Here is a 14,630-nt window from a genome sequence, read left to right on the forward strand (position 1 = left end):
GATGTGATATGATGTGATGTAATCTCCCTTTGAACAGGCTGCAAACAGACTGAAGGAGGCCAGTTATGATACTACAGCAATAATCTTAGCAAGAGAGGGTGGTTGTTTGGATCAGGTAATAGCAGGGGATCTGATTCTAGATATAATTTAAAAGTGACGCTGGGACTCCTGGTTGGCTCAGTTGGTTAAGCGTCCCACTCTTGGTTTCGGCTCAGGTTATGATCTCACAGTACGGGCTCTGTACTGACAGTGAGGAGCCTACTTGGATTCTCTCTCTCTCTCTCTCTCTCTCTCTCTCTCTCTCCCCCTCTCTCAAAAATAAATAAATAAACTTAAAAAAAAAAAAAGTGAAGCCAACAGGACTTGCTGTAGATTACACAGTGTGTGAGAAGAGGGATCTCCAAGGTTTAGGCCTCAGTAATTGGAAGAAAGAAGTTGGTATTTACAGCAAGGGAGGAGGAAAGAGGAAGGTTATCAGAAGCTCTATGTTAGTAGTTTTAGAGACAACTCCTTAAAAAGTGCAAATGTCAAATCAGCAGTGGGACAGACAAGTCTGGAATTAAAGAGGTACAGACTAGAATATTATTGGGAGTCATCAGAGAAGAGATGATATTTAGAACAGAGGAATGAATGCAGGGGCACCTGGGTGGCTTAGCTGGTTAGCGTCCGACTCTGGATTTCGGCTCAGGTCTCAATCTCACAGTTTGTGAGATCGAGCCCTGCATCGGGCTGTGTGCTGACAGCACGGATCCTGCTTGGGATTCTCTCTCTCCCTTTCTCTCTCTGTACCACTCGCTATGCGCTCTTTCTCTTTCTTATTAAATAAATAAACTAAAAAAAAAAAAAAAAAAAAAGGGAGGGGGGAATGGATGAAGATGGAAAGAGGAGATGTTCAAAGACTACACTCTGGGTACTCCAGTGTAGAAGCTGGGGAAATAAAGGGGAAGCCTCAAAGACTGAGAAGAAAAAGAGGTGAAAGGTAGGTAAAAAAAGTGTTTCAAGGAAGAGAGACTAATTAACTGTGCCAAATGCTAGATTGATCAACTACATCAAATGCTACTGATAGGTGAAATAAGATGAGGACTAAAAATTTACCACTAATTTTAGAAACATATAAAGCACTGGTGAACTTGGTAAGACCTTGATTTTTTTTTTTCTTTTCTTTTTTCTTTTTTTCAGACAACACAAACACATTTATTTCAAATTTCTAGGAAATTTTGAAAAAATACCAGATACCAATGCTTTATGCATGCTCAGGGACAGCTTATAAATACTCCACTCAATGAAATCTTAGCACAAATGTGCATTTGTGAAAAGAAACTGGCAAAATCCACTTCTTGCCATTCAACTTGTCACATGGTAATTTTTATTTTTTTAATGATTTTTTAAAGTTTATTTATTTTGAGAGAGAGAGAGCATGAGCAGGGCAGGGACAGAGAGAGAGGGAGAGAGAGAACCCCAAGCAGGCTCTGCACCAGCAAGGCAGAGCCTGACACAGGCCTCAAACCCACAAACCATGGCCTGAGCAGAAACTAAGAGTTGGATGTCTAACGGACTGAACCAACCAGGTGCCCCATCAGTTGTAATTTTTAAGTATGACTGTCACATTGGGAAAATGAAATAAACACAGTAAAATAAACTATACAAAGACAAAGTAGAATAACAAAAAATATTTTACTAAAACGTAAGATTTACAGAAGTTTCCAGATAAGCCATACAAAATGGTCACAAGCTTTTTCTTGAAGGAAGGATTCTACACTTGACAGCAAAGTTATTAGTGTTATTAGTGAGAGCTGTGATGTTTGTTTAATGTCCCCATTTTGTTTCAAACCATCAAGTTTGTCCATCTACTTGGCTAGAGAGCATATTCTAAAGAACTGGTTAGCTGCTTTTAACCAATGCAAGTAGATCACCATAAAAGGGGGAAAGGAGCCCATAAAATTGAAGTAAAACTACTTCTTCCCCTCAAAAAAAAATAATAAAATAATAATAATAAAAACACCCACACCCCTGCAGCTAACCAAGACAACTACCTTCAGTCATAGTGCTTTATACTTAAACCACGACAGGGGAAATGAATAAAAGCAGAAAGGGGCCAATGCTATTAAGTGTTTCACAATAATTGAGATCATACTTCTAGCTTCTATTCACGTTTTACAACAGTGAATCAGGACAAAACACAGATTTACTAAAGTGCATTTAATCACCAAAGGACTAAAGATGTCTGGGCTTTTATTCTGTAATGTTCCTAAGACTGTGTACATTAAATGCAAACAAAAAAGGAAGAAGTCTTGACAGAAGAGGAGAAGTGATGCACACTTGATGATCAGATCAATTTTAAATATTATTCATGGCACACAGCCTAGTCCATGCTCTAGCTGTTTCTATGGCTTGGGCTTCATTGGTCTTCCACTGCTCTGCTACATCCTTGCTAATGCATCATCTGGATTGGGAGCACTTAACAAGGCCGAGATCAACAGCAGAACCGTGCAGATCTGCAGTATAGGGGACCACTTATCTTTCAAAATATCTAAACATATTCTTCCAATTTGTCTACATTAGGATGATAGATTTTGGTCACGAAACACACTTTAGGGGCTGCCAATGGGTATTCTTCTGGAAGGAATAGTTCAAGTTTAAAAGTCCCTCCCTCAAAAGGAAAACCCTGGGGGCCAGCAATGACCACATGAAAATAACGAGCACTGCTGTCATCTTGTTCTGCTCTAATGCCAGGGACTGTTTCCGCCAGCAAACGCTGGGTTTCCTTGATAATCCTGTGGGGCAGCCCGACCATCTTGTCAGATCACAAGTTTGGCCTCTGGTCTCGACACTGGCTCTGCTCACCTCACACACAAGTGTTAAGATTTTATTTTTAAGTAATCTCTACACCCAATGTTGGGCTCGAACACACAGCCCAGAGATCAAGAGTCACATGCTCTACTGACTGAGCCAGATGCCCCAAAAAGACATTAACTCTTAACTCTGAATGTGAGAAACCTCAAAATATCTGGTTATTTAAAGGACTGCTACACATACTCTCAAAACAAAATTAACTAAAATCCATTTTAATTTTAGAAGACTGCCAACATTCAGGGGTGCCTGGGTGGCTCAGTCAGTTGAGTGTCCAACTCTTGGGATCAGCTCAGGTGATGATCCCAGGGTTGTGGATGGAGCCCTGAGATGGGCTCCACACTGAGCATGGAGCTTGCTTACGACTCTCTCTCTTTCCCTCTGCCCCTAAGCTCATGCTCGCGTGCTCTTTCTCTCTCTCTAAAAAGGAAGACTGCCAACATTTTAAAAACTTAGGCTTTGGGGTGCCTGAGTGGCTCAGTCGGTTGGGCGGCCGACTTCGGCTCGGGTCATGATCTCGCGGTCCGTGAGTTCGAGCCCCGCGTCGGGCTCTGTGCTGACAGCTCAGAGCCTGGAGCCTGTTTCGGATTCTGTGTCTCCCTCTCTCTGACCCTCCCCCATTCATGCTCTGTCTCTCTGTGTCTCATAAATAAACGTTAAAAAAAAAAAAAAAAATATTAAATAAAAACTTAGGCTTTATTTTTTAGAGCAGTTTTAGGTTCACAGAAAAATTAAGCTAATGATACAGATTCCCCATATACTCCCTTGCCTGCACACATGCCAATTTTTAGTAGGTAAAATTTGGTAAGGAATGGAAGGTAACACAATGATTTGCCCCCTCTTCAGGGCTGTGACCCTCTACAGTAAAAGTTTTCCGTCTCTGCTCCCTGGAGCCCTAGAAGTTCTTTTGTACTACTGCAGCAGGGAGATAGGGAGGTATCTGTAATGGACTGAGCTGACGGTACTGCTGACCTGCTTACCACAGTGGCTCAAGAGTTTTTTTACAAATTGCATTTCCAAAGGGTTTCACAGGTAGGAAAAAAAATCACTGAAAACCTTTCTCTGAAGCAGTGGTTCTCAAAGTGCAGTACCTGACCAGTGGCATCAACATCACCTGGCCTTGTTAAAAATGCAAATTCTCAGGCCCCAACAAAGACCTACTGAAAAGTCTGCAAGTGAGTATTCTGTTTTTAACAGCCCTCCAGAGCCCTCCACACTGATGCATGCTGAAATCTGAAAACCAGTGCCACAAAGATTTCAGATACTTTACTTAAGTAGTTGTTTGCTTTCCTTTAAGCACTCCTATTCTCAGTGGAAATCAAAATAGAATTTTTAGATTATAAATAAAAATATGCCAACATCAGTATTTTAGGATAAATCAGAATATTTCCTGTACAATTATATTTGGATTAAGACTGCCATTAGATCCTGACTAAAGATTATTTTTAAGAACCCTGAAGTCTTTAATATAAAATAATTTCAGCTATTAGGTGACCACCTAGACAGCTCTATACAGAGGTCCTCGAGTATACTGCAATCATGTACTAATAATGTAAGTGAGGAATAAAAGCCTTCAATTCTTGACTAGTTCCTATAAAAATCTAAAATGTACGTGACAGGGGCATCTGGGTGGCTCAGTCAATTAAGCATCCCACTCTCGGTTTTGGCTCAGGTCATGATCTCACGGTTCATGGGTTTGAGCCCTGCATCAGGCTCTGTGCTGCCAGCTTAGGATTCTCTCTCTCCCTCTCTTTGCCTCTCCCCTACTCACTATCTCTCTCTCTCTTAAAATAAATAAACATTAAAAAGAAGACATGTCATTAAAAAATATATAAAAATAAACATTTTTTAAAATTATGATATACAACATACCTCTTTCATATACTGGTTATACAGTGCTTCTGATGATTCTAGGTAAGCCTGTGCAGTTTCAATTTCTTCTCTTTCAGACCACAAGATACCTAGGTTATTCTGGAAAATAAAGAAAAGAGAAATAATGACAACATAAATCTTTCAATTAGAGTAACTTTCATAGTTTCTTTTTTTTTTTTTTTTTTTTTTAACGTTTATTTACTTTTGAGACAGAGAGAGACAGAGCATGAACAGGGGAGGGGCAGAGAGAGAGGGAGACACAGAATCCAAAGCAGGCTCCAGGCTCTGAGCCATCAGCCCAGAGCCCGACGTGGGGCTCGAACTCACGGACCGCGAGATCGTGACCTGAGCTGAAGTCGGATGCTTAACCGACTGAGCCACCCAGGCGCCCCAAACTTTCATAGTTTCAAAGTCAGTATTTACCTATCAAATAATACTAGAGTCAGATTAACAATGAATTAATTACTCATAATAATACTGTCCTATGTAGTGTGGTAGACAGCCACTAAGATGAATCCCCAATGATTCTCCTAACATTCATGCCCTCATATAATCTCTTTCTCTTAGGTATGGGCTGAATTTAGTGGCTTTCTTCTAACAAAAGTAAATGGAAGGGGCGCCTGGGTGGCGCAGTTGGTTAAGCGTCCGACTTCAGCCAGGTCACGATCTCACGGTCCGTGAGTTCGAGCCCCGCGTCGGGCTCTGGGCTGATGGCTCAGAGCCTGGAGCCTGTTTCCGATTCTGTGTCTCCCTCTCTCTCTGTCCCTCCCCCGTTCATGCTCTGTCTCTCTCTGTCCCACAAATAAAAATAAAAAAACGTTGAAAAAAAAAATTAAAAAAAAAAAAAAAAAAAAAAAAAGTAAATGGAAGTCCATTCCAAGATTAGATTACAAAGCATCACGGTTCTATCTTCTATCCCTCTTGCTTGTTCTCTCTGAGGGAAGCCGACCACATGTTGTGAGCCACCCTATGGACAGACGCATGTGGCAAGAACTGAGGGAGGTCAACAGCCAGCAAGGAACTGAGGTCTTTGGACCAACAATCTGTAAGGACCTGAAACTGAATCACACCAACAACCAGGTGAATGAGCTTACAAGTGGATCTCCCCAAGCTGAGCCTTCAAGTGCAGCTTCAGCAGGCAAATAATCTGATGAGAGACCTTACACAGAGGAAACCAGCAAAGCCATGCCTAGATTCCTGATACAAGTTTGTTGTTTCAAGCTGCTAAATTTGGGGGTAAAATGTTACCTAGGTAATAATATACATAGAGACAAAGATGAGCCAGACACATAAAATGCTTTCAAAATATCTACAATCTCTTCCACGGACCTCTCTAAAAAGGAGTATCCCAACAATTACTGGTTGGTCGAAGCCTGAAGCAAGAGTGATGAGCTCTTAAATCCCAACAATTAAAATTATATGGTATGAAAATCTGAAGATGCTATTATACCTTTCATTATTAGTTAAGTCAACATTCCTAATGTTTACCATTTCAAACAACAAAATGTTTGTTTATATTTTCCAAAGTTCTTAAAATTACATAGCTTTATAGGGGCACCTGAGTGGCTCAATCAGTTAAGCGTCCGACTTCGGCTCAGGTCATGACCTCGCAGTTTGTGGGTTCGAGCCCCGCGTTGGACTCTGGGCTGACAGCTCAGAGCCTGGAGCCTGCTTCGGATTCTGTGTCTCCCATTCTCTCTCTGCCCCTCCCCTGCTTGTGCTCTCTCTCTCTCTCTCTCTCTCTCTCTCTCTCAAAAATAAACATTTAAAAAATTAAAGCAATCCCTATCAAAATAACACCAGCATTCTTCACAGAGCTAGAACAAACAATCCCAAAATTTGTATGGAACCGGAAAAGACCCCAAATAGCCACAGCAGTGTTGAAAAAGAGAAACAAAGCAGGAGGCATCACAATTCCAGACTTCAAACTGTATTACAAAGCTGTAATCATGAAGACAGTATGGTACTGGCACAAAAACAGATACTCAGATTAATGGAACAGAATAGAGAACCCAGAATGGACCCACAAACATATAGCCAACTAATCTTTGACAAAGCAGGAAAGAATATCCAATGGAATAAAGACAGTCTCTTCAGCAAATGGGAAAACTGGGCAGCAACATGCAGAAAAATGAACCTGGACCACTTTCTTACACCATACACAAAAATAAACTCAAAATGGATGAAAGACCTAAACGTAAAACAGGAAGCCATCAAAAGCCTAGAGGAGAAAGCAGGCAAAAACATCTTTGATCTTGGCCGCAGCAACTTCTTACTCAACACGTATCTGGAGGCAAGGGAAACAAAAGCAAAAATGAACTCTTGGGACCTTATCAAAATAAAAAGCTTCTGCACAGTGAAGGAGACAATCAGCAAAACTAAAAGGCAAGTGACGGAATGGGAGAAGATATTTACAAATAACATTATCCAATAAAGGGTTAGTATCCAAAATCTATAAAGAACTTAGCAAACTCAACACCCAAAATACAAATAATCCAGTGAAGAAATGGGCAAAAGACACTTGCTTTAATTGTTTTAATAGACACTTCTCCAAAGAAGACATCCAGATGGCCAAGCAACACATGAAAAAATGTTCAACATCACTCATCATCAGGGGAAAATACAAATCAAAACCACAATGACATACCACCTCACACCTGTCAGAATGGCAATGGCTAACATTAACAACTCAGGCAACAACAGATGTTGGCAAGGATGCGGAGAAAGAGGATCTCTTTTGCACTGCTGGTGGGAATGCAAACTGGTGCAGCCACTTTGGAAAAGAGTATGGAGGTACCTCAAAAAATTAAAAATAGAACTACCCTACGACCGAGCAATTGCACTACTAGGTATTTATCCAAGGGACAGAGGTGTGCTGTTTTGAAGGGGCACCCCAGTGTATATAGCAGCACTATCAACAATAGCCAAAGTATGGAAAGAGCCCAAATGCCTACTGATGGATGAATGGATAAAGAAGATGTGGTATATATATACAATGGAGTATTACATGGCAATCAAAGAGAATGAAATCTTGCCCTTTGCAACTACATGGATAGAACTAGAGGGTATTATGCTAAGCAAAATTAGTCAGAGAAAGACAAATATCATATGACTTCATGCATATGAGGAATTTAAGACACAAAACAGATGAACATAAGGGAAGGGAAGCAAAAATAATATAAACACAGGGAAGGGGACAAAACATAAGAGACTCTTAAAGATAGAGAACAAACAGAGGGTTACTGGAGGGGTTGTGGGAGTGGGGGGAAGGGCTAAATGGGTAAGGGGCATTAAGGAATCTACTCCTGAGCACTATATGCTAACTGGAATGTAAATTAAAAAATAAAAATAAATAAAAAGGAAAGAAAAAATTTTTTTGTAATTATATAGCTTTATAATTATATCCACCCAATCAAAGATGCCTCATTTATAGTGTCTTTTCTTGTATTGATCACTTCCTTTTGAGTTGAGCACTTCCTTTTGATTTCCATAGCACCAACTTCTTTCTGGAATCATGAAGGTGCTAAGGAGAAACTGATTAGATACAAGGTTATATCTTTTTTTTTTTTTTTTTTTTTTTTAAGTAGGCTTCACACCCAATACAGAGCCCAATGTGGGGCTTGAACTCACAACCCTAAGATCAAGCCCTTAAGCTGAGATCTAGAGTTGTATGCTTAACCGACTGGGCCACCCAGACGCCCTGACACAGGTTATATCTTAAATAACACTGTGAAAACAAAGCCAGTGTGTCCCCTGCTACATGACTATACTATCAGGCTTTCTACAGGGCAATTAGTCAGAACTCAAGACTGGATGCCTAGCTTCCCTTTAGACAAGAGTTATACTGTCTCATCCCTTGGGGCTTCAGACACAAGGAATACTTCTGATACTTCTACCACCTTTGGCTACTACCCTAGGAAAGGGATATATAGGAAAGTATATATAAGAAAAGTATAAAGAAGCAGGGGTGGTTTTGTTTTTTTTTTAAATAAAATTTTAATGCAGATTCTTAACCTGGGGCCCATGGGCCCATCCATGAGGAAAAGTTCAGAATCTAGAATAACTCCTTCTGTGAAAAAAAAAAAAAAAAGAAAAAGAAAAAGAAAAGAAAGAAAAATTCAGAGTCTATGAACATGGATGGCAAAACACGACAAATGTATTTCACTGTGTTCTAAAATTTGGCATTTCTTTTCATTATAAATGCAGGAAACAAAATGCAACAGTATTATAATACCTGAGATTTTGTGACCTACAGAATTGAAAATTTTTCATGTGCAGATAGTTCAAACATACCATCTACATTCTCTACTACATTAAAATTATGGGAGTTATCAAATAACTCATTAGATATTTAATGTGGGAATAAAGAAACATATATAATGCATTCTTAAAAAATATTTCAATAAACTTCTATATCATCAGTTTCTTTTATACTCTTTACAGTTTATGCTATGCATTAAAAATCATTATTCTGGGGGCGCCTGGGTGGCTCAGTCAGTTAAACGTCCGACTTCAGCTCAGGTCACGATCTCGCGGTCCGTGAGTTCGAGCCCCGCGTCGGGCTCTGGGCTGACCGCTCAGAGCCTGGAGCCTGCTTCCGATTCTGTGTCTCCCTCTCTCTCTGCCCCTCCCCCATTCATGCTCTGTCTCTCTGTCTCAAAAATAAATAAACATTAAAAAAAATTTTAAAAAAAAATCATTATTCTGTTTTATGAAACACAGATTTCACTAGACCGCAAAAGGGGCACATGGCACAAAAGTGTTTAAAAACCCTACAGCTTAAAGGTGACTTGATCGTTACTCTGGAATACAGCAGACCTCTGGTCTTCTGGCTTCATATAATGTATGTATTCTATAATTTTTTTAGGTGAAGTGATCAGTCCTCAGTATCTGACACTGTAGGTCACAGGGATAACGTACTGAGATTAGACAGTTCCCTCTTCTTTATTACTTATAAAGTCCTTTGCAGGACACTGGAGAAATCTGAAGGGCTCTGGCACACTGATTATTTACTTTACTGATTATTCTGCTCACCCAGGCTCAGAGAATATAATCTCCCTTAATATTCATTCTCTCATCTTAGAAATGGATCCACAAGTCACCTTGTCTAATTCTCTAGTTCAACTTATTTTTCCTGACAATAGTCATCGAGAAACTCCATTTAGCCATGACACCACTAAGCCTAACCCCAGCATACTATATATCTTGCCTAGACATCAAATCTCACCTAGAGATTTACTAGTACCAAGAACTAGTTGGCCACATCTATTCTGATGAATGGTCATGTATTTAACCTGCTAGATGCATGGTAGCCTGTGCCACAGAAAGCAGTGACTCTGGTGTGTGATAAAGAGAACCCTAGAGTGTGTCTAGAAATGACTAAGGTTTTTCTTTTCTTTTTTTTCTTTTTTAAGGTTTTTCTTTTCAACTATAACCTGCTTGAGATCTTGAAGGACCATGCAACAGATCTGGAATTGATCTGATTTTTCAAAATTAATAGTGTTAGTGTTTTGCAATTCTTTTTATTGAGATATAACTGACACATGTTAGTGGGTTTTTTTTAAATGTTTATTCCACAAAGATAATTACTATTGACATTCTACATAAATTATGTTTAAATATAATATAAATCCTAAAATACACAAGAAACTATTATATCATTTAGAGCATCATCATGTTCTTGCCTCAGGATACCAGACTAGGTAGGAAAAAAGTTAGATATAAAAACAGCTAAAGAGGTATTACCGGTAAATTCTACCAAGCATGTAAGGAAGAAATAATACTAACTCTACACAACTTCTTCCAGAAGACTAGAGGAAAGAACGCTTTCCATCTCATATTAAGCCAAAGACATAACAAGAAAACCATAGCCTGATATCCTTCATGAACACTGATACAAAAAATTATTGAAATTTTAGCAAATTGAGTCCAATACATAAAAAGGGTAATACTTCACCCAAGTTTTACTTGGTACAAACTCCAAGTTGAGTTTATCACAGGAAGGAAAGGTTGGTTTTAACACCAGAAAATCAATCAAGGTTATTCACCATATTAACAGACTAAAAAAGAAAGGAAAAAAAAATGAATGTCTCAGACACAGGGATGAAATAATGCTGCAGAGTGAAAGAAATCAGACCAAAAGAAGAGTATACACTCCATGATTCCATTATGAAATTCTAGAAAATGTAGGGAAGGGACCACCGAGAAGGGAAAGAGAGAATAAAGGAGGCAGGGAGGGATCACACAGGAGCACAGGAAACCTGTAGTGATAGTGGATATAGTCAATACGCTGATTGCACCAAGTGTTTCATCGGTATATACATATGTCAAAATTCATCAAATTGTACACTTTAGATATGTACAGTTTATTGTAGGTCAGTTATACCTCAATAAAGCTACACACACACACACACACACACACACACACACACACAAGCATGTTCTTTATACATCTATATCCTGGGAGTGGGGGAGAATAATCTACCAATTTGTTAGGGAATTTACCAAAGTGAAGTAGTTAAATTACACTCAAGATGAGGAGTACCTGGCTGGCTCAGTGGGAAGAGTACGCAACTCTCCATCTAAGGGTCATGAATTCAAGCCCCACGTTGGGTGTGGAGGCTACTTAAAAAAAATTTTTTTAATTAAAAAAAAAAAAAAACATGATAATGCAAGTATATATTGCTGATAGCAAGAATTGCAGGGACGCCTGGGTGGCTCAGTCACTTGAGTGTCGGACTCTTGGTTTTGGCACAGGTCTCATGGTTTGTGGATTTGAGCACAGAGCCTGCTTGGGATTCTGTCTCTCCCTCTCTCTGCCCCTCCCCTGTTCATGCTCTCTCTCTCCCAAATTAAATAAACTTAATTTTTTTTTAAACTAGAAGAAAACCTGGAGAAAAATCATTCTTAAAGGCATCAGAACTCAGCAAAGATAGAAAGGGATAGTCTCTTTTAATAATCTAATGTGGATCCAGGTTTTGTATTTTTGTAGTTTTCCAGGAAGTAAATATCAGGTTAAGACAAAGCAGTCAGAATATCATAAATTCCCACGAAGTGTTACTTTCAAAATTTTTCCTACACACACATGTAGTCTTTTACAAAATGGAATCATTCTACCTAATTCCAAACATGCCTATGCTCTTCCCTCTCCCTCTTAATATTGATATTTTTGGTTAACAAAGATAAATCATTATTTTTTTTTAAGGTTTATTTATTCTGAGAAAGATAAAGAGCTCATGCACAAGTGGTGGGAGGTTGGGGGGGAGAAGAGGGAAAGAGAGAATCCCAAGTGGGGCCAGATCCCACGAACCATAAGACCATGACCTGAGCTGAGATCAAGATCTGACGCTTAACCAACTGAGCCACCCAGGCGCCCCTATAAATCATTATTATTTTTTTTTTTTTCAACGTTTTTTTTTATTTTTGGGACAGAGAGAGACAGAGCATGAACGGGGGAGGGGCAGAGAGAGAGGAAGACACAGAATCGGAAACAGGCTCCAGGCTCTGAGCCATCAGCCCAGAGCCTGACGCGGGGCTCGAACTCACAGACCGCGAGATCGTGACCTGGCTGAAGTCGGACGCTTAACCGACTGCGCCACCCAGGCGCCCCTATAAATCATTATTTTTAATGGCTATACACTGTTCTTCTGGATGAATGTATCCATATTTATTTAACCATGTATCTATTGACTGATATTTATTTCATTCATTTTTTAAAAATTGACAATGCTGTTTTTTTTTAATTGACAATGGTGTGATGAACATCCACTTTGACACACCTTTGCATGCCTGATCCAATATTATTTTAGGATACTGATACGCAATTTTTAAGTTAAAGTCTTGACTCCGGAATTTCAATACCTACTGATCTCCAGAAAAGTTCTGTGAATTTGTATTTCCACTAATAATAATGCTAATGGATAGTATCTGTTTCCTCATAGTCTCTCCAATGACAAGTATAAGCGGTATCTTTAATAGACTCTGCAATCTGATACAATTTTTCTATTTCATTCTTTTAGTTTGTATCTTTAATAAACTCTGCAATCTGATACAATTTTTCTATTTCATTCTTTTAGTTTGTATCTTTAATAAACTCTGCAATCTGATACAATTTTTTCTATTTCATTCTTTTAGTTTGCTTTATTATTAGTGAGATCAAATCTCTCATCATGTACAGCAAATACTAGATGTAATAAAATTCAAGTGTGGTAATGCTATTGGAATAAACAGATCAACTGAACAGTAGAGTTCAGAAACATATTAGCACAAACAGAATCTAAGTAAATTACTACTGCTGTATAGTTTTAGTACCAGGTAGGGTAGTTTTAGTGCATTATTTTTCTTATTATATTTTTTATGTTCACTCTTCTTTGTTCTTTCAGATAAACATATTCATTTTGTCAAGCTCTAAGACAAAAATTATGGTGATTTTGGCAGAAACTAACAAACCTACAAATGAGTATCAGAATGACTATTGTGTTTAGCCATTACGTTCATACCAAGCCAATGACTTGGTATATCTCTCCTTTTAAATTATCAATTCTACTACCCGATGATATGCAATTTCTAAAAATATCTTTTAACCACTGTTTCTTATATACAGGAACACTATTGATATTATATATTTACTTTATATCCCCCCACTTTATTTAACTGATCATTCTAATAGTTTTTCAGTTGATGACTTTAGTTTTTAGGTATACAAGGATCCTATATGCAAATGGTTACTTTGATAAATTATTTTTTCCAAAATTAATAACTCTTATGGCTTTCTATATTACTGCAACGGCCAGAAGTTCTAATCAAAGTTTTGTTCCTGATTTTAGTAAGAATTCCTAAAATAATTCACTCTTCAGAAAAGGTTGGCTGTTTGAAATACTGTATTTTATTGAATGTAAGATGTCACATCTATAAGACACAATTATTTTATCTATCAACAAGAAAACACTGCCAGGTAAATTATGACACAGCTATAAGATGCATCCTGATTTTAGACATACTAAGATATGAAGCAGTGTGCATATTAAAGTCAAAATACAGCTGGAACACCTGGGTGGCTCAATTAGTTAAGCAACAGACTCTTGATTTCAGCTCAGGTCATGATCTCATGGTTCATGAGATTAAGCTCCATTTTTGGCTCTGTGCTGATAGCACAGAGCCTGCTTGGGATTCTCTCTCTCTGCCTCTCCCCTGCTCGTACTCTCTCTCTCTCTCTCTCAAAATAAATAAACACTTAAAAAAAAAGAATAAAAATACAGTAAATACTGGGCACTATATATTACATTTAGGAAGGTTTCTAATTCTCTTCTTGCTATGTTGAAATTGTTTAATGTTTATGAAGATCTCAGGCAGCCATCTGGTTAAAGAAAATTTCAAATAATTGAGGTTTTGAGTTTAATCTCTTATGAATTTCATTAGATCATTAATCCAATGGACAAATATTTAGAATGGCCTACTAGGAGGGAGGTACTAAGTTATAAATAGTGTGCAAAAAGATATATAGTTCCTGTGATTATGTAGCTTTTAAATTTATTGGGCCATGATAAAAGAAAATGACATATACAATTTCCTTTTTAATTCTGAGGTTTTTCTTTGTGGCCCACTTGTCACATCATCATTTTTGGTAAATGTTCCTGGATCACATGTATTAAGAACTGGTTTGTGAGCTTACCCCAAGTTCCTGGCACATACAAAGAGTTCATACATATTTGTATTTTGCAGTGTTAGGTTCCTGAAGAGAATGTCAGATTTATTTCTTAATAAACCAAGTGTCATATAAATGGGAAACAGTGAGTATCATAAGAACTCAAAGATACAAGTTCGAACAAAATGCTCAAAGAAAGTTACTCAAGTATGAGATTTGTTTTGAGATGGGTTTGGAAGAATGGGCAGGAATTCCCTGGGAAGCA

General features: G+C 38.3%; 1 protein-coding gene and 1 pseudogene across 1 annotated transcript in view; both read right to left on the reverse strand.

Annotated features, from left to right (window-relative positions):
- Positions 1-14,630, reverse strand: part of KIFBP (kinesin family binding protein) — a 41,298-nt gene that overhangs the window by 25,367 nt on the left and 1,301 nt on the right. The window contains exon 2 of the mRNA XM_078434321.2: positions 4,723-4,821. Coding sequence (XP_078290447.1) covers positions 4,723-4,821 — 99 coding nt within the window. The remainder of the gene's footprint in view (positions 1-4,722; positions 4,822-14,630) is intronic.
- Positions 875-2,939, reverse strand: LOC132676775 (ubiquitin-conjugating enzyme E2 N pseudogene; annotated as a pseudogene).

Source organism: Panthera onca, chromosome D2 (assembly GCF_046562875.1).
Source record: "Panthera onca isolate mPanOnc1 chromosome D2, mPanOnc1 haplotype 2, whole genome shotgun sequence".
Lineage (NCBI taxonomy): Eukaryota > Metazoa > Chordata > Mammalia > Carnivora > Felidae > Panthera > Panthera onca.